The sequence below is a fragment of the Arvicola amphibius genome, chromosome 4 (genome assembly GCF_903992535.2).
Source record: "Arvicola amphibius chromosome 4, mArvAmp1.2, whole genome shotgun sequence".
NCBI lineage: Eukaryota > Metazoa > Chordata > Mammalia > Rodentia > Cricetidae > Arvicola > Arvicola amphibius.
Genome location: NC_052050.1, coordinates 91,577,035 through 91,601,416, shown reverse-complemented (window position 1 = coordinate 91,601,416; position 24,382 = coordinate 91,577,035). Strand labels below are relative to the sequence as shown.

Below are 24,382 nucleotides of genomic sequence, written 5' to 3'. Positions count from 1 at the left end.
TCTGAGGGTATCAAACTAACACCGTAGCATGCTTTGCACTGTCTTCCTGCCTACAGTGTGCAATGTGAATGGAAGCTGAACATATATCAGACAAAATCTATCATAAATTGAACAACGATGACTACACATTAAAGGAGTTTAAAAGGCATGACAACAGAACTGGGTATAAATGTGCACATGAATAACTCCAGCATTTGGGGATGTGGATGTAGGAACAAAATAAAGATTATAATTATTTTTAAGTTTTTTTGAGTCAGGGGGTCATTCTAGCCTTTGCTAGTCTGGAACTCCCTATGTAGACTATGCTAGCCTTGAACTCTTACAGATTTGTTTGTCCTGGCCTTTCTAATGCTGCAATTAAAGGCATCTGCCATCATACCCTGCCATATATATAGATGCCATATATATATATGTATATAAAGGTAAACCTGAGGGTGTCCCCTGGCTCCATGCACTAGCAATCACACATACCTGTGAACATGTGAGTGCACACACACTAAATTAAAAAAAAGACATAACTGAATGTAATGCCTGAATGTCTTACATGGCTTTTCCTGGGAAGAACAAATATCTATTTACTCTAATGAGAGGAACCATGATGGTCAGAGAAATGACTCCACCCAAATCAAATCTAGTTCGATAACCAAGTGATTTATTGGTATTACTTGGCCAAGGCGTCACCTGAGTGTGGGTGACCTGCGACGCTGCATCACAGCAAGCCCACTCCTGCGTGGGTGAGGACAAGACAGCTACCTCGCAGGCAGTTCCACCAGGGAGCTTCCTCCTGCCCAGCAATTGTTTACTGCCTATATGCCTTTGAGAGGGCCTTATGAATTCTGTACATTTTCTTAGGCCTTGAGGCTTTTTTTTTCTTTCTTTTTTTGAGACAGGGTTTCTCTCCATAACAGCTCTGGCTGCCTGGCTGTCCTGGAACTCAAACTTAAGAGATCCAGCTGCCTCTGCCTCCTGAGTGCTGGAGTTAAAGGCGTGGGCCACCAGCCTGGCCAGGTCTAAATGCCTCCAATGAGGAGAGAATGTTTCAACTTAGAGGAGTAGTCAAACAGTTCAAGTGTTTCAAAGAATGCTTTTGAATTTGTCTTGGTTATAAAAGATGCTATCAGAACAAATAACAATGTCTCATCTCAATGAGTTCTGCAGATTATAGCATTGCATCTGTGTTACAGCCACCTTTTATTTATGCATTTATTTTGTGCATGTGTTTGGGGGACTGGGGGTGGTATCATGCCACACATTAGGAAGCCAGAGGACAACTTTCAGTAGTTCTGTCCTTCTACCACACGTTACATTCCTTTTCCAGTTGAGCCGGTCTTGTGAGCCCTACATTCTTGCTGCTGTTGTTGAGAAGGCTCTTGTCATACAGTCCAGCTGGCCTTGCACTCACAGCGAACTTCCTGTGATGATCTCCTGAGTCCCGGGAGAACCGACAGGCATGTCCAGCTTTCAGTGTTACTTTGATTTTGAAAACTGCACTGTGGACATGTAAAGGAATTCACTGTTGTCATGGAAAAAGAATATTTTCCCCCATGGGGTTTTCATCAACTTTTAACGCACAATTCAGGTATAAAACTTGGCACAGCCGGGCGGTGGTGGCGCACGCCTTTAATCCCAGCATAGGGAGGCAGAGGTAGGCGGATCTCTGTGAGTTCGAGGCCAGCCTGGTCTACAAGAGCTAGTTCCAGGACAGGCTCCAAAGCCACAGAGAAACCCTGTCTCAAAAAATCAAAAAAAAAAAAAAAAAAAAAAAAAAACTTGGCACAAAATAGGAGGACTTTAGATGGGAATTTAGCTGGCAGGGAAGGTCTCAGTAGAAGTGGTATGATCTTTAAAGAAACCACCACCCTTTACTTTGAACCTCAAATACATTGCCGTATTAACTCCAAAGGTATGCCCAGTTTATGGAAGTCTAGCAGTGTTGGGGACTTCAAGGAAACAGGCTTAGAGCACAGAAATGTGACCTCAAATGTGGCGGGTCTCACAGCTCTGGAATTCTAGCACCTGAGTCTATCCTTTTGTTGGTAAATTAAAAAGAAACAACATCAGATTTAATTTCCTGCACTCAAGACTGCAGACAGGCTGGTACTACGTCTGCTAAAGTTGTCAGACACTAGCTTGAAAGTTACAAGCTTTCCTACAGCTCTGCTTCGTGGGAGACCATCTTTTTGTTTGTTTGTTTGTTTTGTTTTTGAGACAGGGTTCTCTGTAGCTTTGGAGCCTGTCCTGGAACTAGCTCTTGTAGACCAGGCTGGCCTGGAAGTCACAGAGATCCGCCTGCCTCTGCCTCCCGAGTGCTGGGATTAAAGACATGCATGTGTATCACTGCCCAGCTGGGAGACCATCTTTTAATCAGTCCTAGAAAAAGAACCTTTAAAAATTAATGGGGCTGGGCTGGAGAGATGATTCAGTTAAGACCTTAGTACTGTTCACGCGGAGGAACTAAATAAGCCCTCAGAGCCTCTGACCTTCACAGAAACTGCACTTGTGCACATACCCCGAAGAGACAAGCATGTATGCACATCATTTTTAACACATAAATTTAATAGGAAATAGGCTGGGAGTGTAGCTCAATGGTAGAGCCCTTGCTAGCACATATCAATCCCAGCACTACAGGGGAGGAGGATCCTAAGTTCAGGATAGCTTGGGTCACATAGAGGGTTTGAATCTAGCCTAGACTTCCTTGGCTCAAAAAAAAAAAGACAGTCTACGAGTTTTGTTTTAAAGTTTTTTTTTTTTTATTACAGTTTTGTTTAGTGTGTGTGTGTGTGTTTATATGTGGAGGCAGGCACACGGCACACGAGTACCATGGACTTGTGGGTGTTGGTTGTTGTTTCCTTCCTTTGCCATATGGGTCAGAGGGGGTCAAACTAAGGTCGTGAGGCCCAGGGCCAGGAAATGGTACAGAGTTAAACATTTTAAATTGTTACTCCTGACACATTCCTTCTTACAAGGCAGATTCTACAGGCGAAATCACTTATCTAGTCTTCTACTCAAAGGTAAGAGGTTTTTTGTTTGTTTGTTTTTGTTTTGAGACAGGGTTTATGTAGTCCTGGCTGTCTAGGAGCTCGCCTGTAGACCAGGCTGGCCTCGAACTTCGAGATCCGTTTGCTTCTGCCTTCTGAGTACTGCGATTAAAGGTGTGAGCCACCACCGCCAAGCAAGAGAAACTGTCATTGGCCGGCCTGCCCGCCCTATTTCGGCCCGTATAAGAAGGTGAAAACTATGGACATCATAGAAGACTAGTTCGGCTTTTGCTTCTGAATCCTGGGCCAGAGCCGGGTTCAAGTGGTTCCAGGAGGCTTGACTCTGGAGCATCTCCTGCTGAGAGCGGATGACCCGGTGCTCTGTGGCCTCACACTTGCTACAGAAACCCGCAGTCACGGGGGCTGAGTAGCTGAACCACTGCCGCACAATACAGGCAGACAAAATGGCTGCCCGGAGAAGGTGCTCTACGAGTCTCTTCCTCCGTGACTGAACTACAACTCCCAGAACTCTCTGCGCGGAAGGAGTGAGTCTGCGCTCTTCCCCGGCGTCGTGGGTTGCCGCCCCCATCCCCTCCCCCTTCCTACAAAAGAAGATTTCCCGCAGACGTTGCCTCTTCGGTACGGTGCCCCGCCTTTCCCCGCTTTTCCCCGCAGTGCCCGACGGGACTCGGGTTTTTCGAACGTCCCTTGCGCCTAAAAAAAAAACCAAAACTATACTTACCCGTGTGGCTCCAACGCCTGCGCACAGAGCACTACGGCTCCCAGAGGGCCCAGCGGCTCTCGTGATTGCGTGCTGACGCACTCGGTCGTGCTGACGTGCAGCGCGGTCCAGGCGGGGTGCGAGTGGCGCAGTCGAAGCCCGCTGCGGCCCCTGAGGAAGCGAGCGAGGCGGCGGCTGAGGCTTGCGGACCGGCGAGGCGGCGGCTTCTGGGCCCGAGGGATTCGGAGACTCTAGCAGCAGCTGCGGCAGGACCTCTCCCCTTCGGAGGCGGCGGCGGCGGCGGGTGAGAGAAAGGGAGCGCGCTAGCTGGGTGGGGGAGGGGCGGCGGTCTCGGCTCGAGGCCAGAGCGCGCGGAGAACGGCCCCGGCCGCCCCGCGCACGCGTGCTCGGCGCCGCCGCCGGCGCGGACGCCTTCTCGTACCTTTCCCTCCCCCGCTTCCGCGGTTCCCGTCGCCTCGCGGCCTTCAGCCCTTTCGCCCCTCCCCCACCTGGCAACGGAGGCGCGCGCCGCTGGGTCCTGGCCGCGCGCCCCCGACGATTTCGATCGCAGTGCCCGAGGCTCTGCTTCTCGCCCGCCTTTGCTCTACCTGGGTCCGAGGAGACCCTCACCCCGCGGTCGCCCTTTCCCGTTTTTTGAGTGGCGGGAGGGGGCGGCAGCCGGGGGGCTTGTCCCCCGCCCGGGCTCCGGACCCGCCGGTCTCTCGACCCGGTTGACCCCGGTGTGGGTCCTCCTGCCCCTGCTGGGGGAGCCTGAGAAACGGCCGGAGCCTCGCAGACTGCGGGTCGCCGCGCGGCCCCCTCCCCCATTCTCAAGGCCGAAAATAGGCTCGGCGGCTCGATGAGTGCTGGGAGGCCTTGAACTTCGGGAGTTGGTCGTTAGTATCGGTGCCGAGGTTCTGTGTGTGTGTGTGTGTGTGTGTGTGTGTGTGTGTGAGAGAGAGAGAGAGGGGGGGGGCGGGGTGGGGATCCAGAGAAAAGACAAAAACCGAACGTGTTCAGTCTGCGTGGATAAGGAGGATCATGTGCTCCTCATTTCTATTTTTTTTTTTTTTTTTTTTTTACGTTCTAGTTTTATAAGACAGGATCTCTGCTTACCTGGAACTCACTATGTGGACAGGCTGGCCTCGAACTCACAGAGAGATCTGCCTGCCTGTTTTTGTCGAGTGCTGGGTTTAAAGGCCTGCGCTAGCCATCATGTCCGGCTCCTAACCTGCTTTTTAAACATATCTCCTCAAATGAACAAACGAGGCTTTTGGAGCTTTTAGATTGGTAGAAAATTCTGGACTTAAACAGCCTGGCCGTGTCAGCCATTTTACTTTGGCATGTAATTCTTCCTATGCTGTTATCATTTTGCAGTTTTTAAGACATCTTGGAATCAAAGATTCAGAAGGAGACTGTTTTTCCTCATTTGGATGGGCTTAGGTTAGGTCTCTTCCTGTGTTAATTTTGGAGCTGCGTGTGTTACATGGTGCCTACGCAGTTAATAGTCTCTCTGCACTGAGTTGTCTTTTGCTCAGTCCTTTTCCAGGATCCATTGCTGTTCTCTCGGGTGCCGTTTCTTTTCATGAGTATTGTAGTTCTAAATTCTATTTCTTTTGTAGTTTGGAATTCTGATAATTATTTTCCCTTGGCAACTTGCTTTTTCTTTCTGTTCTTAACTTTGGGAAGCTGAATACTTTGTGCTGCCCGGTTTTGGTAGTTGTCGTTTCTCTTTTAGTGTCTTGAGCTGCTTAGGATGCTGGGTGTAAATCCCCCTCCCCCCACTTTTTATGCCCTTCCCTGAAAGTTCTTTAAAATCATGATTTTAGTATCTCTTGATTAGCTTTCTTCAGGTAGGGAGTGGGCGGGTGGATTTCTGTGTAAAATGGTGGAAGTGTGAGTGAATGATTAGGTTGAAAGATTGTTAATGGGGGCAAGGAAGCCATAAAGACCCTAGATTTAGAGGAAGGGAGGGAGGATTGGTATCCTTAGACTTTTAAGAATGCTTGTTGGAAGGTGCTGCAGAAGCATATTTCTTGGCTCTAAAAAGATTTTTTTTCCATTTCTTCCTGAATTTGCACATGTCTTTCATAGGTTTAGCTCTGTCATTCTTGACCCTGATAGACTTCTCTTACTTGCTCTTAGTTTTCTAAAGCTGTTTTGATTGAGTAGGGCTTAGGCTAGACCTGAGGGTGGGATGGGGCAAAAGTACATTTGGGTGTTTGCTTTACATGTAGCATTTGCTTATATTTCTTTTTTCACACTTTGGTCTTGTTTTTGTTCAAAAATTGATTTACTAGTTTTGAAATTCCATGAGTGTAACCTCTCATCCAACTCTTAATCTCTTACGTATGCTTTTACTAACCTCCACTTTTCCCTGTTTTTGTGTGCTTCTTTATGCTAGTTTTTTTCATTATGCTCAGAGAAACTATCTTGGAGAAAATGTGTTGGAGGAAAAAAAAAGCATATATAGTGAAAAGGGAACAGAGAATGAGTAATGCAGTCCAAAAAAAAATGGAGTTTGAGGGCTCTTAGTCATCCCGAGGTTGAAACAAGAGGTAGAACCTGACTGGAAAACATAGGGTTAAATTGAAGAGTAGAGCAGAACTTGGAGGAAAAAAAATGAAGTTCCAGAACAGAGCTTAATAGGGAAAGTCAACAGTTTTACATTAAAATAAGATACGGAGTTTGAAGGTTTCTAGAATTTGTAAAGGAGGTATGGGAACAGTTGGAACAGAGAGAAAGATGGTTTGTGTTTAGACTACCAAGTTGAAAGCAGGCAATATTTAACAAGAGCTAACCAGACTTGGAGGAGCTGCAAGCGATGTGGTAAACTTTACTGGGAAGGAAACTAAAATAATAAAGTCACAGTAGTTGGTAGGTGCTATGAATATTTGGAATCAAAGAGATGGCTCACCTTCCCCATGTGAAGTATAAGCTTATGTGCCCATGGTTTCTCAGTGTTTCTGATGTTCTTGCTTGCCTGTAGTTTGGGTGTGAGGCTTCATAAGACATTTTAACTAGCCAGTTTATTTAGATACCTAGGACTCTGTTAATCCATTTCTTGTTAGTTTAGGTTAGCCTAGATATTTATTTCTTGGAGGAGCCATTGAAAATGGACTGTGGGCTTAAAGGTGCTTCTGATCTATGGTGTTTGTTGTGCCATTTGGAGGACTTGGTTATGAGTAGTTATGTTCAGAGTGTTGGTGAGGATACCATTTGTATTGTATTGTGTATTGTGGCCAAAGAAGAATAAAGGGGTAGTGTGGAGAGATTTGAGACAAACTGGATTCTTGTTTGCTTAGGGTATAGAAAGGAAAGGAAAGTACAAAGAAGAATGGATTATGATTTGGTGAAAGTACATTGTGAGAAAAGGTTTAAAAGTAGTGGTGATTTAGTGGAAAGGATGAAGTGTGGGGAGGATAAAGGGAGGGTTTTGTTTGCAGACTAGTGGAATGAGGAAGCATCGTTTTGCTGGTGGAGATTCAGTGTGAGACTTAAGTATTGAAACTAAAGGCTAAGAGAGCCAGGGATGTGGATGTGGGAGATGTGGTAAGTAGTTAGATTGGGGCCAGGAGCCTGACTGGTGTCTCCCCGCTCCCCCTCAGGAGCGGTGGTGCCCCCCTGGGCACAGGGCCATGTACAACGGGATCGGGCTGCCGACGCCCCGGGGCAGCGGCACCAACGGCTACGTCCAGCGCAACCTGTCCCTGGTGCGGGGCCGCCGTGGTGAGCGGCCTGACTACAAGGGAGAGGAGGAACTGCGGCGCCTGGAGGCTGCCCTGGTGAAGCGGCCTAATCCTGACATCCTGGACCACGAGCGCAAGCGGCGCGTGGAGCTGCGATGCCTCGAGCTGGAGGAGATGATGGAAGAGCAGGGGTGAGGGAATGGGTGGGGAGAAGCGAAGCACTGAGTGAGTGTTTAGCTGGGTGTTAGGTGGGATGTGCGGAAAGTAGAGTAGGTTGAAAGAGTCCTAAAAAGGAGCTGTAAGGGAGAAAGAAAATGAGCTTGAAGAATTGAGAAGAGTCAAGGGTCAGTGCATAGTGGGATGTCAAGGAAACCATTTGGAGCATTAATAGCAGCCTTAGGGGGTGTGAATTATTTAGCTGAATTTATGAAGGGGAAGGGGGCCATCAAGGAACAAAAATGTGCTGTATAGGAAAGTAGCATCAGGCAGAAGAGCTAGGTAACCTGACAGGTGTTGTTATTTGGAAGGAAGAGAAAGGTAGGTGGATTTAAGGATTGCGGCCTTGGAAGTTGGTAAAGGCAGATTGGAATTGAAAGAGTATTTGAATTAGAGGATATGAGCTTGGCAGAGAAGTGAAGTTTTGGAAAAGGAACATATTCAGGTAGAAACCTGTTTAGAGCAGTGGTTTTCAAACTTGAGCAATGGTATCCTTTTATACATTATGTTTTCTTTGAAGTCCCAGGAAATAAAAGATCTATTCGTGTTGAAGTTGGGAAAGGAGCACTGGGAACTCTGCCAGCAAGCAAACTGTCCTCTCTTGGCCCCTGAGTTGTAGCATGTTTAAAATCCACTGTTCTAGAGAGCATAGTGTAGAGAAGGAAGGAGAGTTGTGGGGGAAGATAAGGAAAACTTTTTGAGTGACAAGTACTGTGTGCATGGAGAGGAAAAAGGACCATGTTGGAAAGGAAGCAATTATAAGTTGGGACTTGGGAAAACCCCTGTCAAGCTCTAACCTTGAAGGGATTTATCCTTCAGGTACGAAGAACAGCAGATTCAGGAGAAGGTGGCGACCTTTCGACTCATGTTGCTGGAGAAGGATGTGAACCCTGGGGGCAAGGAAGAAACCCCAGGGCAGAGGCCAACGTGAGTGTTGATCTCCGGAATCTATGCCGTTATAGCTGCTGCTGTCCTCCCCCCCCCCCCCCCCCCCCCCCCCCGGGACTTGATTTTGCCTTTACTTTCCTTAGACCATAGCTGTTTGGCTCATCCTTATAATTAAGTTCTGATTTAGGGCTCTCACTTTTGTTACCTGTATATCCTTCAGATTTTGGCCTTTTTGTCCCCCTCTAGGGTAACTGAGACTCATCAGTTGGCAGAACTGAATGAGAAGAAGAATGAGAGACTCCGTGCTGCCTTTGGCATCAGTGATTCCTATGTGGATGGTAGTTCTTTTGATCCTCAGAGACGTGCTCGAGAAGCTAAACAAGCAGCTCCTGAGCCTCCCAAACCATACAGGTACTCAGGAGAGAAGCCTGGATCTGTTTCCTTGTTAAAAGGAAGTTCTTACTTTATTATTTTTACTAGTATTTCTAGACTTTTTTTTTTTCCAGTTTTCCTGAGACAGGCTCTCACTATGTAGCTCTCTGGCTGTCGTGGAATTCACTCTGTAGATCAGGCTGGCTGCCTTCCTCTGCCCTCCTGAGTGCTTGAAGGCCTGTGCCACTAATGCCTTTCCAAAGTTTTTTAAATTTTGTTGTCTTTTGGTTAAATTTTTGTTTTTGTGTTTTGCTTCTATTTATGTTTTTGTACCATGTGCCTGGTGACCCTTCTGGTAGACCAGAAAAGGAATTAGATCTCCTGGTAATAGAGTTATAGATGGTTGAGAATCACCTTGGTGCTCTGAATGAGACCTCAGGTCCGCTGGAAAAGTGGCCAGTGGGTTTTTTTTCCCCCTTTTTTTTCGAGGCAGGGTTTCTCTGTGTAATAGCCCTGGCTGTCTTTAAACTCCCTTTACAGAACAGGCTGGCCTTGAACTCAAGAGTTCTGTCTGCCTCTGCACCTGCCTCTGCCACCTGATTAAATCTGCTGGGATTAAAGGTGAGCACCACCACTGCCCAGCACAGCCGGTGTTTTTAACTGCTGACCCTATTTTTATTTTTTCAGATAATTAAGCTATTGTGTACACCTTTTTTTTTCTTTTTTGGTTTTTTTCGAGACAGGCTTTCTCTGCAGCTTTAGAGCCTGTCCTGGAACTAGCTCTTGTAGACCAGGCTGGTCTCGAACTCACAGAGATCCGCCTGCCTCTGCCTCCCGAGTGCTGGGATTAAAGGCGTGCGCCACCACCGCCCGGCTTTGGTGTACACCTTTTATCTCAGTACTCAGGGTAGATGCTGGCAGATCTCTTGATTTCAAGGCCAGTCATAACATAGTAAGACCCTGTCTCAAAATATTTTAATGAAACCAAACATGACACACATTTATTCTCAACATTTGGGAGGCAGAGGTGGCAGGAGGAGTTGAGGCTATAATTTGCTCTATATAGGTAGTTCCAGGACAGTCAGGGAGGGCTATATAGTGAGACCTGCCTTAAAATACATATATTTTCTCACTAACAGAACCCAAGAATTAGCTAAATAGACAACCACTTTTAAATTTACATCTTTTTGTTTTTCAAGACAAGGTTTCTCTGTATAGACCTGGCTGTCCTGGAATTTACTATGTAGATTAGGTTGGCCTCAAACTCAGAGATCTGCCTGCTCCTGCCTGCCCAGTGCTGAAATCAAAGGTATGCGCCACTACTGCCCAGAAAATTTACATCTTTAATTCTGAAGTTTTCACACACACACACACACACACACACACATACAGACACAGACAAATTGGCATGTAGCAGTTGTCCTAAGGTGAAGTAGTTATTAAGGAAATTTGTCCTGCCACCTAGAATCTCTTTGCCTTTTCCCAGCCTTGTTCGAGAGACGAGCAGTTCTCGATCACCAACTCCAAAACAAAAGAAGAAGAAGAAGAAGAAAGATAGAGGACGGTAAGTCAGTTGGAAAGTTACTCTTCTATTCAGGGAGACCTTTACTGTTGTTGGACTTCTAGAATTTGAGTTTGCTTTCATGTAGTGGATAATCCAAATTGCAAAGACAGTTGTAGGGGACAGAATTGCTTTTTCAAGTTTCAGCTCAGAAATGTGTGTGCTTAGTGGGAAATGATTGAATCAATAGCTCAGCCCAAAAAGCTGGCCAGCATCATTCTGGATTTTGATTTTGTGGTTATTGATTAAATATAGAAATAAATAAAGTGTGGACCATTGATGCTGTTTGGGTTTGTTCGAGTGCTTTTAAGTAGTTTTGAGAATTATAGGTTAGAGGGCCAGAGAGAAAGCCAAGTAAAATGACTTGCTTCTGAACCCATTATAGCAGGTCAGAGAGCAGTTCTCCTCGACGGGAGAGAAAGAAGAGTTCAAAGAAGAAGAAACACAGGTATAAGGTGTAAAGTTTTTTTTTGTTTTTGTTTTTGTTGTTTTTTTTTTAATTTATGGGGAGGGTCTCTACATAGCCTTGGCTGTCCTGGAACTAACTTTGTAGACCAGGTTGGCGTCTATCTCAGAGAGATCTGCCTGCCTCTGTTGAGATTAAAGGCATGCACCACCACCACCCCTGGCTAAGGTGGAAGTTCTTGGTAGTGATTAGAGGCAGCTCTTGAAGCGTAGTTGTGGTTTAATGATTTCTTTCTCTTTTTTTCTTTACTAACAGGTCAGAATCTGAGTCCAAGAAACGAAAACACAGGTAAGAAAGAGCTTGTTGGTTCTTGGGGGAGACATAGCGGCACATGGGGGAGTGGTAAGCTACTTACTGTTTGATGGCTTTGTTTACCAGTGTTTGGCTTGTAGAAGGTGTTCTCCCTTTTCTTGTTTTTAGTAGAGTGCAGTCCTTTATCTACCTGTTACAATAAAAACTTGGCCAGTTATTTTTCCATTTTACTTCAGATTTTATTAATATTTTACAAAATCTTTTTAGACAACTTTTCCTTATTTTCCAGGTCTCCTACTCCAAAGAGCAAACGTAAATCAAAGGACAAGAAGAGGAAGCGGTAAGTGTGTTTGGAAGAAATAGATAAGCACACACATACACACACACTTTGGGGGGGATGAGATTGAAATCAGTCGTGTCATTGACAAGTAGTTAAGAATTGAGATGGGGGGGCTGGAGAGATGGCTCAGAGGTTAAGAGCATTGCCTGCTCTTCCAAAGGTCCTGAGTTCAATTCCCAGCAACCACATGGTGGCTCACAACCATCTGTAAAGGGGTCTGGTGCCCTCTTCTGGCCTGCAGAAGACACATACAAAATATTCTTTACATAATAAAATAAATAAATGTTTTAAAAAAAAAAAAAAAAAAAAGAATTGAGATGGATGTGTAAAGGGGAAGCCAAAAACTGCGTGGGTACTGTGACTCAACAGGAACTTAGAGACCAGAGTGTTTTACCTTTGAGACCGACATAGTGGAAGGAGAGAATGAACTATAAATTGTCTTCTGATTTCCTTCTGCATACATATATACTCAAACTAAATGTAATGTGTTTGTATGTGTGTGTGAGAGAGAGAGACAGAGAGAGAGACCAGGTCTTTTTATGTAATCCTGTTTGTCTTGGAACTCACTCTGTAGATCAGGCTGACTTCAACTAGAAGAGATTGGCCTGCTGCCTTCAAGTCCTGACATTAAAGGCGGGGGTCACCGTGCCCAACAGATTTTCTTTGTTTTTTAAAAAGAGATGAGTTTGGAGAATTCAGAATAAGTATGACAGACGCCTGAGCTTTGATTTGGTCTTTCTTCAGGTCTCGAAGCACAACACCAGCTCCTAAGAGTCGTCGAGCCCATCGGTCAACTTCTGCTGACTCTGCTTCTTCCTCTGATACTTCTCGTAGTCGGTAAGGGGTAGTCCAGGAGGAATGGAGGGAGAGGGAATGATGGGTTAATCAATTTAATATTTATTGAGCGCCCACGGTGTGCTAGGCGCTGCACAGACCATTCCGAAGACACGGTCCCTGCCCTCTAGGAGCTGACAGGCTAAAGCAACAGGATGGACAGACATATATACATTTCCCCTTGTCTTTTTTTTCTTTTTTTTTTAATTTTATTTTTTGTTTGTTATGATGTATATGGACTACCAGAATAGGGCGGGGGTGGTTTGCTGGTTTGGTGGTGTCTGGGGGAGGAAGGAGTCCTTACCCTGGCTTCCTTAATCGGGGAAGGCTTCCTGAAGGAGGTGGGCTCAGAGGTGAGTTGTGAATGAAGTGGGTAGGGAAGGGCCTGGGTGGAAGGTTTGGGTATGTTGGAGGGTGGTGAATAAAGGCTGAGAGGGGTTTTATTTGGGATCGTATTGGGAAGAGTTGGAACAGAAAAAAGGATTGCACTTGGCATTTTTAAAAGTGATTTCAGTCATGTGTCCATGGTTTGGTTTTTGTTTTGTTTTGTTTTGTTTTCTCCCCAAAGAGGGTTGTACATATAGGAAAGTAGATTGCAGGCTGGGGGTGGAGGGGGTTTTCTATTCTCCCTTGAGCTGATTTCCCTGTTTTCCCCTGCCCTTCATCAACTCACAGGTCTCGAAGTGCTGCTGCTAAAATTCATACAACAGCCTTGACTGGGCAAAGTCCTCCCCATGCTTCAGGGCATCAAGGGGAGGGAGATGCACCTTCTAGTGAGCCAGGTGCCACCAACATACAACAGCCTAGTAGCCCAGACCCCTCTACAAAGCAGTCTAGCAGTCCATATGAAGACAAAGATAAGAAGGAGGTATGTTCTGAGTTGATCATTGGGTCACAGAGTTTTACTCAGGGATCTGCCTTAAAAAGGAACAAGTATGACAAGTAGGGTAAGGTATCTTTATTAAGAGAAAATCTTACCTTTTTGAGTTATGGTCAGGTTTAGCCGTGGAGGTTGGCAAGGAGCTATAGAAGGCAGTGAGAGAAAGAATGAGAGTGTGTGTATGTGTGAATGAGGGTGGTTTTGGAGAAACAGACTGGGATAGTGTAATAGCAAGCATGAGAATTTTGGATAATATTTAAAGGTGATGCAGAATGAGAAAAAGTAAGAGTTCTCTGTATTAGAACTCAGAAAAGTGGGCAAGCTTAGCAGTGCTGCATGACGGACATTTTATAAGCTACTGCTGAGAAATGTTTCTATTTCTACATTAACTCATCTTGTTTACCAAGTCATTTTACACTTCCAAGTATTTTTTTTTGTTTTTGTTTTTTGTTTTGTTTTTCGAGACAGGGTTTCTCTGTAGCTTTAGAGCCTGTCCTGGAGCTAGCTCTTATAGACCAGGCTGGTCTCTAACTCACAGAGATCCGCCTGCCTCTGCCTCCCAAGTGCTGGGATTAAAGGCGTGCGCCACCACCGCCCGGCTCCAAGTATTTTAAAATGAGTTGTGTCCCACTAAATTGTGAAGTCTTCAATGAAACTTCAGTTGACAGTTGTAGGTTTTATATTTATTTGTTTATATCCATACAGTGTCTATTTACAGTGTCTCTGTTTCCTTTTTTGTGTGTGCGCATGTGCACACACCTTTTTTTGCCCCTTTAATTTGCTGCTGCCAATATAAAAACATTTTGGTAGTTCCAACTTTATACTTTTCTAGTTCTATGGCTGATTTTTGCTGGTGTCAGTAATTAGTATAACTTAATATCTCATATTTTGTCTCATTTAGAGATAACTTAAGTTTCAAGTTGGTTCATTTGCTATTTTCAATGCTTTTTTTTAAAAATTATTTTTAAAGTGTTTATGGTTTAGCCTTTTTCTTTTGGCCTATTCCTGTGAGACCTTGGTGAATTACTTTCTTTTGTGTGTCTGATGAGGGGAAGGCAGGTGTGAGTTATCAGTATGTTTAGAAGTCAGAACAACCTGTATATGGGTTCTGGGGATTGAGCTCTGGTAACCACCAGGCTTATGTGGCAAGTGCCATCTCACTTGGTCAACCATTTATTTACTTGTTTATTTATTGGTCACTCATTCATGTACTTATTTATTTAGAGGTAGGGTCTCCTTACATTAACTCTGACTGCCCTGCAATGCACTGCATAGTCCAGGCTGGCATCAAATTTACAGAGCTCCACCTGCCTCTGCCTCCTGATTGCTGGGATGTGTACCCTCATGTACAGGGCAGAGAACAATTTAGAGGAGTAACTTTTCTCTTTCTACCACACGAGATCCATGGTTTGCAGCCTACAAGGGTATCTTGCTGCCTCCCTACTAGTATTACATGATGTCTTGTTAATTGAGTGTGACTTTGGGTAGAGAAAGGGTCAGTTGATTTGAGAGGTGTATAAAGGGAAGTTTTATTAGAAACTCTTGGAATCTTTCAGGTGATAATAGAGCTATGGTGTTTATCACTATCCTTACTTTGTTTTTCACTCTTAGAAATCTTCAGCTCGACCTAGTCCCTCTCCGGAAAGGAGCAGCACAGGGCCAGAACTACCTGCCCCCACTCCGCTCCTTGTTGAGCAACATGGCGACTCCCCACGACCCCTTGCAGCAATCCCATCCAGTCAGGAGCCAGTTAACCCCTCATCTGAGGCCTCCCCAACCCGGGGCTGTTCACCATCTAAGTCTCCTGAGAAACCTCCCCAGTCGTCTTCCTCAGAGAGCTGCCCACCATCTCCCCAGCCTACCAAAGTTTCTCGGCATGCCAGTTCCTCCCCTGAAAGTCGTAAACCCACACCAGCTCCTGGGGCCCGCCGAGAGATTTCTTCTTCACCCACATCTAAGAATCGTTCACATGGCCGAGCAAAGCGGGATAAATCTCATTCTCGTACTCCATCTCATAGAGCAGGGAGATCACGTAGTCCTGCCACTAAAAGGGGAAGATCTCGATCTAGAACCCCCACCAAGAGAGGTCATTCTAGGTCACGGTCCCCTCAGTGGCGTAGGTCACGGTCTGCACAGAGGTGGGGAAAATCTAGAAGTCCCCAGAGGCGTGGCCGGTCTAGATCTCCTCAGAGACCAGGCTGGTCCAGGAGTAGAAATAACCAGAGAAGAGGCAGGTCTAGGTCAGCAAGGCGTGGCAGGTCACACTCTAGATCTCCAGCCACTAGGGGCAGATCCCGTTCTAGAACACCAGTTAGAAGGGGTAGGTCTCGGTCTAGAACGCCTGCCAGGCGTAGGTCTCGGTCCAGGACGCCTGCCAGGCGTAGGTCTCGGTCCAGGACACCAGCTCGCAGAGGCAGGTCTCGATCGAGAACACCTGCTAGGCGCAGATCTAGGACCCGATCACCAGTTCGAAGGAGGTCTCGAAGTAGATCTCCTGCTAGGAGAAGTGGCAGGTCACGCTCTAGAACACCAGCCAGGAGAAGTGGCCGGTCACGCTCTAGAACACCAGCCAGGAGAAGTGGCCGGTCACGCTCTAGAACACCAGCCAGGAGAAGTGGCAGGTCACGCTCTAGAACACCAGCCAGGAGAGGGAGGTCACGCTCTAGAACACCAGCACGGCGAAGATCTCGCAGCAGAAGTCTGGTTAGGCGTGGACGATCTCACTCTAGAACACCACAAAGAAGAGGACGGTCTGGCTCATCAGAGAGGAAGAATAAATCTAGAACATCTCAGAGGAGGAGCAGATCCAACTCAAGCCCAGAAATGAAAAAATCTCACGTTTCCTCAAGACGAAGCAGGTCTCTTTCTTCACCAAGATCCAAAGCAAAATCTTTGAGGCGAAGCCTTTCAGGTTCCTCTCCGTGTCCTAAACAAAAGTCTCAGACACCATCAAGGCGCAGCCGCTCTGGTTCTTCACCGCCTAAACAGAAGTCAAAAACTCCACCAAGACAGAGTCATTCAAGTTCATCTCCTCAGCCCAAAGTAAAATCTGGAACACCACCAAGACCAGGGTCTGTAACAAACACACAGGTCGATGAACACTCTACAACACCACAAAGACAGAGCTTTTCTGAATCATCACCTGATGGCGAGGTGAAATCGAGGACCCCATCAAGACAAAGCTGCTCTGGGTCTTCTCCTCGTGTGAAATCTAGCACACCTCCAAGACAGAGCCCATGTAGGTCATCATCTCCACAACCCAAAGTCAAGATGGGAATATCACCAAGACGAAGCCATTCTGGCTCCTCTTCTCCAAGTCCTAGTAGAGTGACATCTAGAACACCTCAAAGGCAAAGCAGATCAGTATCTCCCTGCTCCAAGGTGGATTCTAGGTTGTTGCCAAGACAAAGCCGTTCTAGATCCTCCTCACCAGATAGTAAAGTGGAACCAGGAACACCACCGAGACACAGTCACTCTGAGTCTACATCACCATACCCGAAAAGCATGCTCCAGACTCCTCCAGAGCAAAATCTCTCTGCATCAAAGTCACCCTATTCCCAGGAGAAGTCTAAGGATTCACCAGCAGAAAGCTCTGGATCCTTTTCCGTCTGTCCAGGTGTAACACTCAATACAATACCAGGAGAGAGCTGTTTTGGCTCATTTGTGCAGCAGAAAGGACAATCTCAAACTTGGCCAGATCCCAGGTCTGATGCTTCAAGTCCAGAAGTGAGAGAGACTCACTTGGAATCTCCCTTGCTGCAGAGCAAATCTCAAACATCTCCTAAGGGTGGCCCTTCTAGATCTTCATCTCCAGTCACTGAGCTGGCACTCAGATCACCAGTAAAACAAGATAAAGGTGAATTACCAACAGATCCAAAGTTGAAATCAGGAATGTCTCCTGACCAGAGTAAAGCTAAACCTGACTCTAACCTATATCCTTCAGTAGAGTCTAAATCTCTTTTGATACAGAGCATATTGGAGCCTCCTGAATTGAAAGAGAAACTAGGTTTAATTCAAGAGGATGTTGCTGCATCGTCCTCTTTACCAAGAGAACAGTTTAGTCCTATACAGGATAGGCCTGAGTCATCTACAGTACTGAAAGACGTACCTAGAGTATTATTGAAGGAAAGAAGTGGAGCTGGGTCACCTCTAGACTTAAGAGACCAAAATAGTTCATTACCTAATTCAAGCCAAGGTGAATTAATGGAAGCAGAAAAATCTGAGCAACCTTTAAGTCAGATTCTACCCAGTTTATCTCCAGAACATAAAGAAATGCCTGGAAGTAACATTGAATCATCTCCTGAAATAGAAAGGCCTGCTGTGTTGTCTGTTCTTGACCAAAGCCAGGCACAGCCTTCTTCAAAAGCAGCAGAAATCCCCACAGTAGCTTCATGTTGGAGTGGGCCACAGATTTCTCCAGAACATAAAGAGCTATCTCATTCTCCCCCTGGGGAGAATAGCTTTGAGTCATCTTTAGAGTTTAGAAACTCAGGCCCCATTTCAGAGGTAAACGCTGAATTTTCTCCCGAAGTTAAAGAAGAACTGAATGGGCCATTTCTTAATCAAATGGAGACAGATCCATCTCTAGACATGAAAGAACAGTCAGCGAGGTCCTCTAGGCGCAGTAGTTCTGAGTTTTCCCCAGAAGTAGTGGAAAAGGTAGGAATATTTTCAAATCAGAGTGTGTCTTCTCCTGTACTTGAGACTGTACACAGAACACCTTCAAGAGAAAGAAGTAGTTCTGCATCTTCTCCTGAACTGAAAGATGGTTTACCTAGAACTCCATCTAGGAGAAGCCGGTCTGGGTCTTCTCCAGGACTTAGAGATGGGTCTGGGACTCCTTCCAGGCATAGCCTATCTGGATCATCTCCTGGGGTCAAAGACACACCTCAAACCCCATCCAGGGGACGAAGTGAATGTGACTCGTCCCCTGAATCAAAAGCATTGCCTCAGACTCCCAGAGCACGAAGTCATTCTCCATCATCCCCAGAACTCAACAATAAGAGTGTCACACCTCAGAGAGAAAGAAGTGGGTCAGAATCCTCAGTGGAACAGAAAACTATGGCTCGAACCTCTCCTGGGCAGAGAAGTCGATCTGGGTCTTCCCAAGAGCTTGATGGAAAACCCAGCACGTCCCCTCAGGAAAGAAGTGACTCAGACTCCTCTCCAGATTCTAAACCCAAGACTCGAACCCCTCTTAGACAGAGGAGTCATTCTGGGTCATCTCCAGAGGTTGACAGCAAGTCTCGACCTTCTCCCCAGCTCAGTAGGTCTGGCTCATCTCCTGAAATGAAAGATAAGCCAAGAGTGCTACAGAGGGCTCAGAGTGGTACAGATTCTTCTCCTGAACACAAAGTATCTGCCCCTCGGGCTCTGCCCAGGCGTAGTAGATCAGGTTCGTCAAGCAAAGAGAGGGGCCCTTCACCCGAAGGAAGCAGTAGTTCTGAGTCTTCTCCAGAACACCAACCTAAATCCAGAACTGCTCGAAGAGGTTCCAGGTCCTCAATGGAGCCAAAGACAAAGTCTCGCACACCACCTCGACGTCGGAGTTCTCGTTCATCTCCTGAGCTAACCAGGAAGGCTAGAGTCTCTCGTAGAAGCCGCTCTGCCTCTTCATCACCAGAAACACGCTCCAGAACTCCACCAAGACGTCGAAGAAGTCCTTCAGTATCTTCACCAGAGCCAACTGAAAAGTCAAGATCTTCACGGAGGCGGCGTTCAGCTTCATCACCCCCTACCAAGACAACTTCAAGGAGAGGTCGATCTCCTTCACCAAAACCTCGTGGACTCCAAAGATCTCGATCCCGCTCACGTAGAGAGAAAGCCAGAACAACACGACGCCGAGATAGGTCTGGATCGTCTCAGTCAACATCACGAAGAAGACAGAGGAGCCGGTCTAGGTCTCGGGTCACTCGTAGACGGAGGGGTGGCTCTGGTTACCATTCAAGATCGCCTACCAGACAGGAGAGTTCCCGAACCTCATCTCGACGGAGAAGAGGCCGATCTCGGACACCCCTGACCAGTCGGAAGCGATCTCGTTCACGAACATCACCAGCTCCATGGAAGCGCTCTAGGTCTAGAGCCTCACCAGCTACTCATCGGCGATCCAGGTCCAGGACACCCCTAATTAGCCGACGTAGGTCCAGATCTCGTACCTCACCTGTGAGTAGGAGACGGTCAAGGTCAGTAAATAGGCGTAGATCTCGATCAAGAGCATCCCCTGTGAGCCGAAGGCGATCTAGGTCCAGAACACCACCAGTAACTCGCCGTCGGTCGAGGTCCAGAACACCAGCAACACGTCGTCGCTCTCGTTCTCGGACTCCTCCAGTGACTCGCAGAAGGTCCAGATCTAGGACTCCACCAGTAACCAGGAGGCGATCGCGAAGCAGAACCTCACCAGTCACTCGGAGAAGATCGAGATCCAGGACGTCTCCAGTCACTCGGAGAAGATCTCGGTCTCGAACATCTCCAGTCACCCGGAGGCGGTCCCGTTCTCGAACCTCACCAGTGACACGCCGTCGTTCCAGGTCCCGAACTCCTCCAGCTATTCGGAGACGCTCTAGGTCCCGGACACCACTGTTGCCACGCAAGCGCTCTCGAAGTCGCTCACCACTTGCTATCCGTCGCCGTTCTAGGTCTCGTACTCCTAGAGCAACTCGAGGCAAGCGGTCTCTAACAAGATCTCCTCCAGCCATCCGTAGGCGGTCTGCATCTGGAAGTAGTTCTGATCGATCACGTTCTGCCACTCCTCCAGCAACAAGGAATCATTCTGGATCTCGTACACCTCCTGTAGCACTCAGTAGCTCTAGGATGAGCTGCTTCAGTCGTCCTAGCATGTCACCAACTCCTCTTGACCGATGTAGATCACCTGGTATGCTTGAACCCCTTGGCAGTGCTAGAACACCCATGTCTGTCCTACAGCAAACTGGTGGCTCAATGATGGATGGTCCAGGTCCCCGGATTCCTGATCATCCAAGATCATCTGTTCCAGAGAACCATGCTCAGTCTAGAATTGCACTTGCCCTGACAGCTATCAGTCTTGGCACTGCTCGACCACCTCCGTCTATGTCTGCTGCTGGTCTTGCCGCAAGAATGTCCCAGGTTCCAGCTCCTGTACCTCTCATGAGCCTTAGAACAGCTCCAGCTGCCAACCTTGCCAGCAGGATTCCAGCAGCATCTGCAGCAGCCATGAACCTTGCCAGTGCCCGGACATCTGCTATTCCAACATCAGTGAACCTTGCTGACTCAAGAACACCAGCTGCAGCAGCAGCCATGAACTTAGCCAGCCCTAGAACAGCAGTGGCTCCTTCAGCTGTGAACCTTGCTGATCCTCGAGCCCCTGCAGCTACAGCTGTGAACCTCGCAGGAGCTAGAACACCAGCTGCATTGGCAGCTTTGAGTCTCTCAGGCTCTGGGACACCCCCAACTGCTGCAAATTATCCTTCCAGTTCCAGAACACCCCAGGCTCCTCCTACTGCAAACCTGGTGGGTCCTCGATCTGCACATGGTACAGCTCCTGTGAATATTGCTGGCTCTCGAACCCCTGCAGCCTTGGCTCCTGCAAATCTCTCAAGTGCCAGGATGGCTCCAGCCTTGTCTGGTGCAAATCTCACCAGTCCCAGGGTGCCCCTTTCTGCTTATGAGCGTGTCAGTGGCAGAACCTCACCTTTGCTGCTTGACCGAGCCAGGTCTAGAACCCCACCATCTGCCCCAAGCCAGTCTAGGATGACCTCTGAGCGGGCTCCTTCCCCTGCTTCAAGAATGGTCCAGGCTCCTTCACAATCTCTTCTCCCTCCAGCACAGGATAGACCTCGGTCCCCTGTGCCATCTGCCTTTTCAGACCAATCTCGTTCAGTTGCCCAGACCACTCCTGTAGCAGGGTCTCAGTCCCTTTCATCTGGGACGGTAACAAAGTCCACATCTTCTGCTAGTGATCACAATGGCATGCTTTCTGGCCCTGCCCCTGGGGTGTCCCATGCTGAAGGTGGGGAACCACCAGCCTCTACTGGGGCCCAGCAGCCTTCTCCATTGGCTGCTCTGCAACCAGCAAAGGAACGTCGGAGCTCTTCCTCCTCTTCATCGTCATCTAGCAGCTCCTCTTCCTCATCTTCATCCTCCTCCTCCTCCTCTTCCTCTGGCTCCAGTTCTAGCGACTCTGAGGGCTCCAGCCTTCCTGCTCAGCCTGAGGTGGCACTGAAAAGGTGAGGGAGTTAAGGAATCTAGGGGGAAGGTATTTACAGTGGGTGGGGGAGTTGGGAGGGAAAAAAAATCTTAAAACAAGCACTTGAAAGTTTGGGGGACCTTGACCTTCAAGAAAGAATGCTGGGTGGGGGCTTCGTGGGGAGGAATGGGACAGATAAAAGTCTCCAAAGGTTAATTCTCCAGAGGATAATGATAAGTTTTCCATCTCTACAGAGGACAGAACTAGAGGAAATGGACTTAATTTTACAGCAGGAGGGATGGCAGTTAGACCTCAAGAGGAACTCCCTGGGCTGGAAGGATCTTCAGAGGTCATCCCATCCCTCTCCCTGCCTCCAGGCAGGACGGCCCCTCCCCTGCCAACCTGCACTCACAGGGGCCTCCCCAAGCTGCGGCTCTCCAAGGACGGAGACTACCCAGCTTCAGCTTCCACATCTGAGTCCAGGGGCTTTATTCCTTCATCAGGGACATTCTTGAGGTTTAACCTTGATCCCTTGTGCTTCGGGCCCCAGCCTGTTGCTTGTGTTAGCAGAGGTTTGGTCAGCTCTGTGCTACTGCTCCAGAGAAGTGCTTACTGGCCTGCCTTCCAGTATTCCCAGGGCCTTTCTCAGGCACCTCTCCTCCACTGCCGTTCCTCCAGGCCAAGGAAGGTAGGGTTGGGGCTGGGGCATCTTGTCTCCTTCTGACACCTTTCTTCTCTCACAGGGTCCCCAGTCCCGCCCCAGCCCCAAAGGAGGCTGTGCGAGAAGGACGCCCTCAGGAGCCAACCCCAGCCAAACGGAAGAGGCGCTCTAGCAGCTCCAGTTCCAGCTCCTCTTCCTCTTCTTCCTCCTCCTCTTCCTCCTCTTCTTCCTCTTCCTCCTCCTCCTCTTCCTCCTCTTCTTCCTCTTCTTCCTCCTCTTCTTCTTCCTCCTCCCCCTCCCCTGCTAAGCCTGGCCCTCAGGCCTTACCCAAACCTGCAAGCCCCAAGAAGCCACCCCCTGGCGAGAGGAGGTGAGTGCTTCCTTGCCTGTTGTGGAAAGGGGGTTGGGGGTGAGTTCTCCAGAAAAGGGACCCTGGGTGAGGTTCCTGCTGGGGTGCCTCGTGTGGACGTCTGTGTCTGGTTGTACGGGAGGAGTCCGACATTCCTCTTATCCTCCCACAGTGTTGTGTTCTGGTCAAGGGCTGCACTATCCAACTGAGGGCCCAGGCCAGAACTGGGAAGTCGTAGGATTCTTCCTCCCTCTCCCCTCCCCTGACAAGCAGCCTGGTCTCAGAGATTCTAGCTCTAAGTCTCCCCATTGCTGCTGCAGGGCTCTGGTCTGGCCACCGTCATCTTCTCCCGACTCTGTCCACAGCCTCCTCCCTGTCTCCCTGCCTCCACGCCATTCTCTTCCACACGTAGCCAGAGGGATCTTTCTAAAACGCACATCTGGTTACTTCCCTTCACTCCACAAATCCTTCCGGGACGCCCTGTGGCCTGCAGGATAAAGTGCCACCTCTGCAGGAATGGCGTGTGAGGCTCTTCACCAGCTGCCCTTGCCCGCCCTGTGTTCCTCCTGCCCGCCCCCACACATGCCCTGTGCTCCGGTCATACCCAGCGCCTTGCAGTCTTAAGGAGAGCCCCATGCCTTTGGACATGCTGTTCCTTCTGCCTGGGATTTCCTTGTCTGCCTGGTGAACTCGTTCTGCAAGACTGCACCCAAACAACACCTTCGAGAAGACTGCCCTGCCATTTCCCTGCCCTGCCCAGGTCCCCCCATCCTTGCTCGGATCCTCAGGCCCATGCACATCCATCCCCGCTGGCCTGTTTCCTATATAGGGGGCATGTGTGCCTTCATTGTTGACCTCCTTCACTCCCAAACAAAACTCCAAGGGCAGGGACTCTTTTATCTTTGCATCCCCCGCTGCACCCTGTGCCCTATCCACTGGGGGCACTCGGTGGATGGTGTGCGGGCGGATGGGTGAGTGCGGACAAAGGTGGGTCTGAGGCTGGCCCTGTGTGGTGTGAGGTTTGGTGGTCAGGACCTGGGTGGGTGGTCCTGAATGCTTGGCTGGTGGTTTTGGGAGGACATGGTGCTATAGAGGCCTACTCTGCTCCCTAGGTCACGCAGCCCTCGAAAGCCAATAGACTCCCTTCGGGATTCCCGATCCCTTAGTTACTCACCTGTGGAGCGTCACCAGCCCTCGCCCCAGCCTTCACCAAGGGATCAACAAAGGTAGGACACATAGCAGGTACTATCAATCTAGCTCACCTAGCCACCAGTGAAAAACTTGTTGGTACTGTTCTAGTGCCTAATTTCTATTCTCTTACAGCAGTGAGCGAGTTTCCTGGAGAGGCCAGCGTGGGGACAGCCGTTCTCCTGGGCACAAGCGCAGGAAGGAGACACCCAGTCCCCGACCTAATCGCCACCGTTCCTCCAGGTCTGTCTCCTTGGAAGCCTAGTCCTTGTGAGAGTTAGAAGTTAGTTGAGACTATTTGAAGTGATGCATTGACCAATCTTCTCTGTTGCAGGTCTCCATAATCTGGATTCCACCACACTCATGCTCTGGAGACATGAGTATTCCTCATTTTTCCCAGAAGAATCATGGAAGGAGTCTTTGTCTGCCTTCCCTTGAACCTTGGCAGCATCTTGAGGGGAGGGCTCCCCCCCCTTTTTTTTTGTTCCTGTGAAATGTTGATCTCTGTGAGTTTTTCCTGGTTCATATGTTTTGGGGGGTTGGAGGGGGAGGGAATGAGAGTTTGGGGAGGGAGGGGCACAGTTCAGGAAATTATAATCCAGGAAGCTGTTCCTGCTCAAGTTCCTGGGGGTGACTGATGTTTTGGAACTTGGTAAGTCACATGTTCTTGGAAGAGGAAGGAGTTAATTTTGGAGGAGTTGCTGCACCCCCTTCATAAGGTTGTGACACCCCTCCCCCCAACTTTCATGTTTCTTAATGCATTTTGGTTTTTTAAAATCTGTACAGCAAAAGCAACTTTTCTGTCAAATAAAAAATGAGAAACGCA

The 24,382-nt window shown here is 48.1% G+C and overlaps 2 protein-coding genes across 10 annotated transcripts; one reads left to right on the top strand and one right to left on the bottom strand.

Moving 5' to 3' along the window:
• Positions 1 to 1,189: 1,189 nt before the first annotated feature.
• On the bottom strand, positions 1,190 to 4,606 carry LOC119813529 (peptide chain release factor 2-like). 2 transcript variants are annotated; one of them, XM_038328885.1, is made up of 2 exons: positions 3,721 to 4,606; positions 1,190 to 1,490 (listed from the first exon to the last, which is right to left on the bottom strand). In XM_038328885.1, the coding sequence occupies exons 1-2, from the start codon at positions 4,525 to 4,527 to the stop codon at positions 1,374 to 1,376; spliced, it is 924 nt and encodes a 307-aa protein (XP_038184813.1). In that variant the 5' UTR covers positions 4,528 to 4,606; the 3' UTR covers positions 1,190 to 1,373. The 2 variants fall into 2 exon arrangements, with proteins under 2 accessions (XP_038184813.1, XP_038184814.1); XM_038328886.1 differs by having other exon boundaries at positions 1,190 to 1,485.
• Srrm2 (serine/arginine repetitive matrix 2) lies at positions 3,791 to 24,382 on the top strand. 8 transcript variants are annotated; one of them, XM_038328880.2, is made up of 15 exons: positions 3,791 to 4,003; positions 7,308 to 7,579; positions 8,424 to 8,531; positions 8,739 to 8,903; positions 10,351 to 10,428; positions 10,811 to 10,873; positions 11,147 to 11,179; positions 11,433 to 11,483; positions 12,228 to 12,320; positions 12,993 to 13,185; positions 14,809 to 21,398; positions 22,102 to 22,389; positions 23,481 to 23,594; positions 23,695 to 23,799; positions 23,891 to 24,382. In XM_038328880.2, the coding sequence occupies exons 2-15, from the start codon at positions 7,338 to 7,340 to the stop codon at positions 23,898 to 23,900; spliced, it is 8,133 nt and encodes a 2,710-aa protein (XP_038184808.1). In that variant the 5' UTR covers positions 3,791 to 4,003; positions 7,308 to 7,337; the 3' UTR covers positions 23,901 to 24,382. The 8 variants fall into 8 exon arrangements, 5 of the variants coding, with proteins under 5 accessions (XP_038184808.1, XP_038184810.1, XP_038184806.1 ...); XM_038328878.2 differs by having other exon boundaries at positions 3,792 to 4,003; positions 23,692 to 23,799; XM_038328879.2 differs by lacking the exon at positions 3,791 to 4,003 and adding an exon at positions 4,244 to 4,595 and having other exon boundaries at positions 23,692 to 23,799.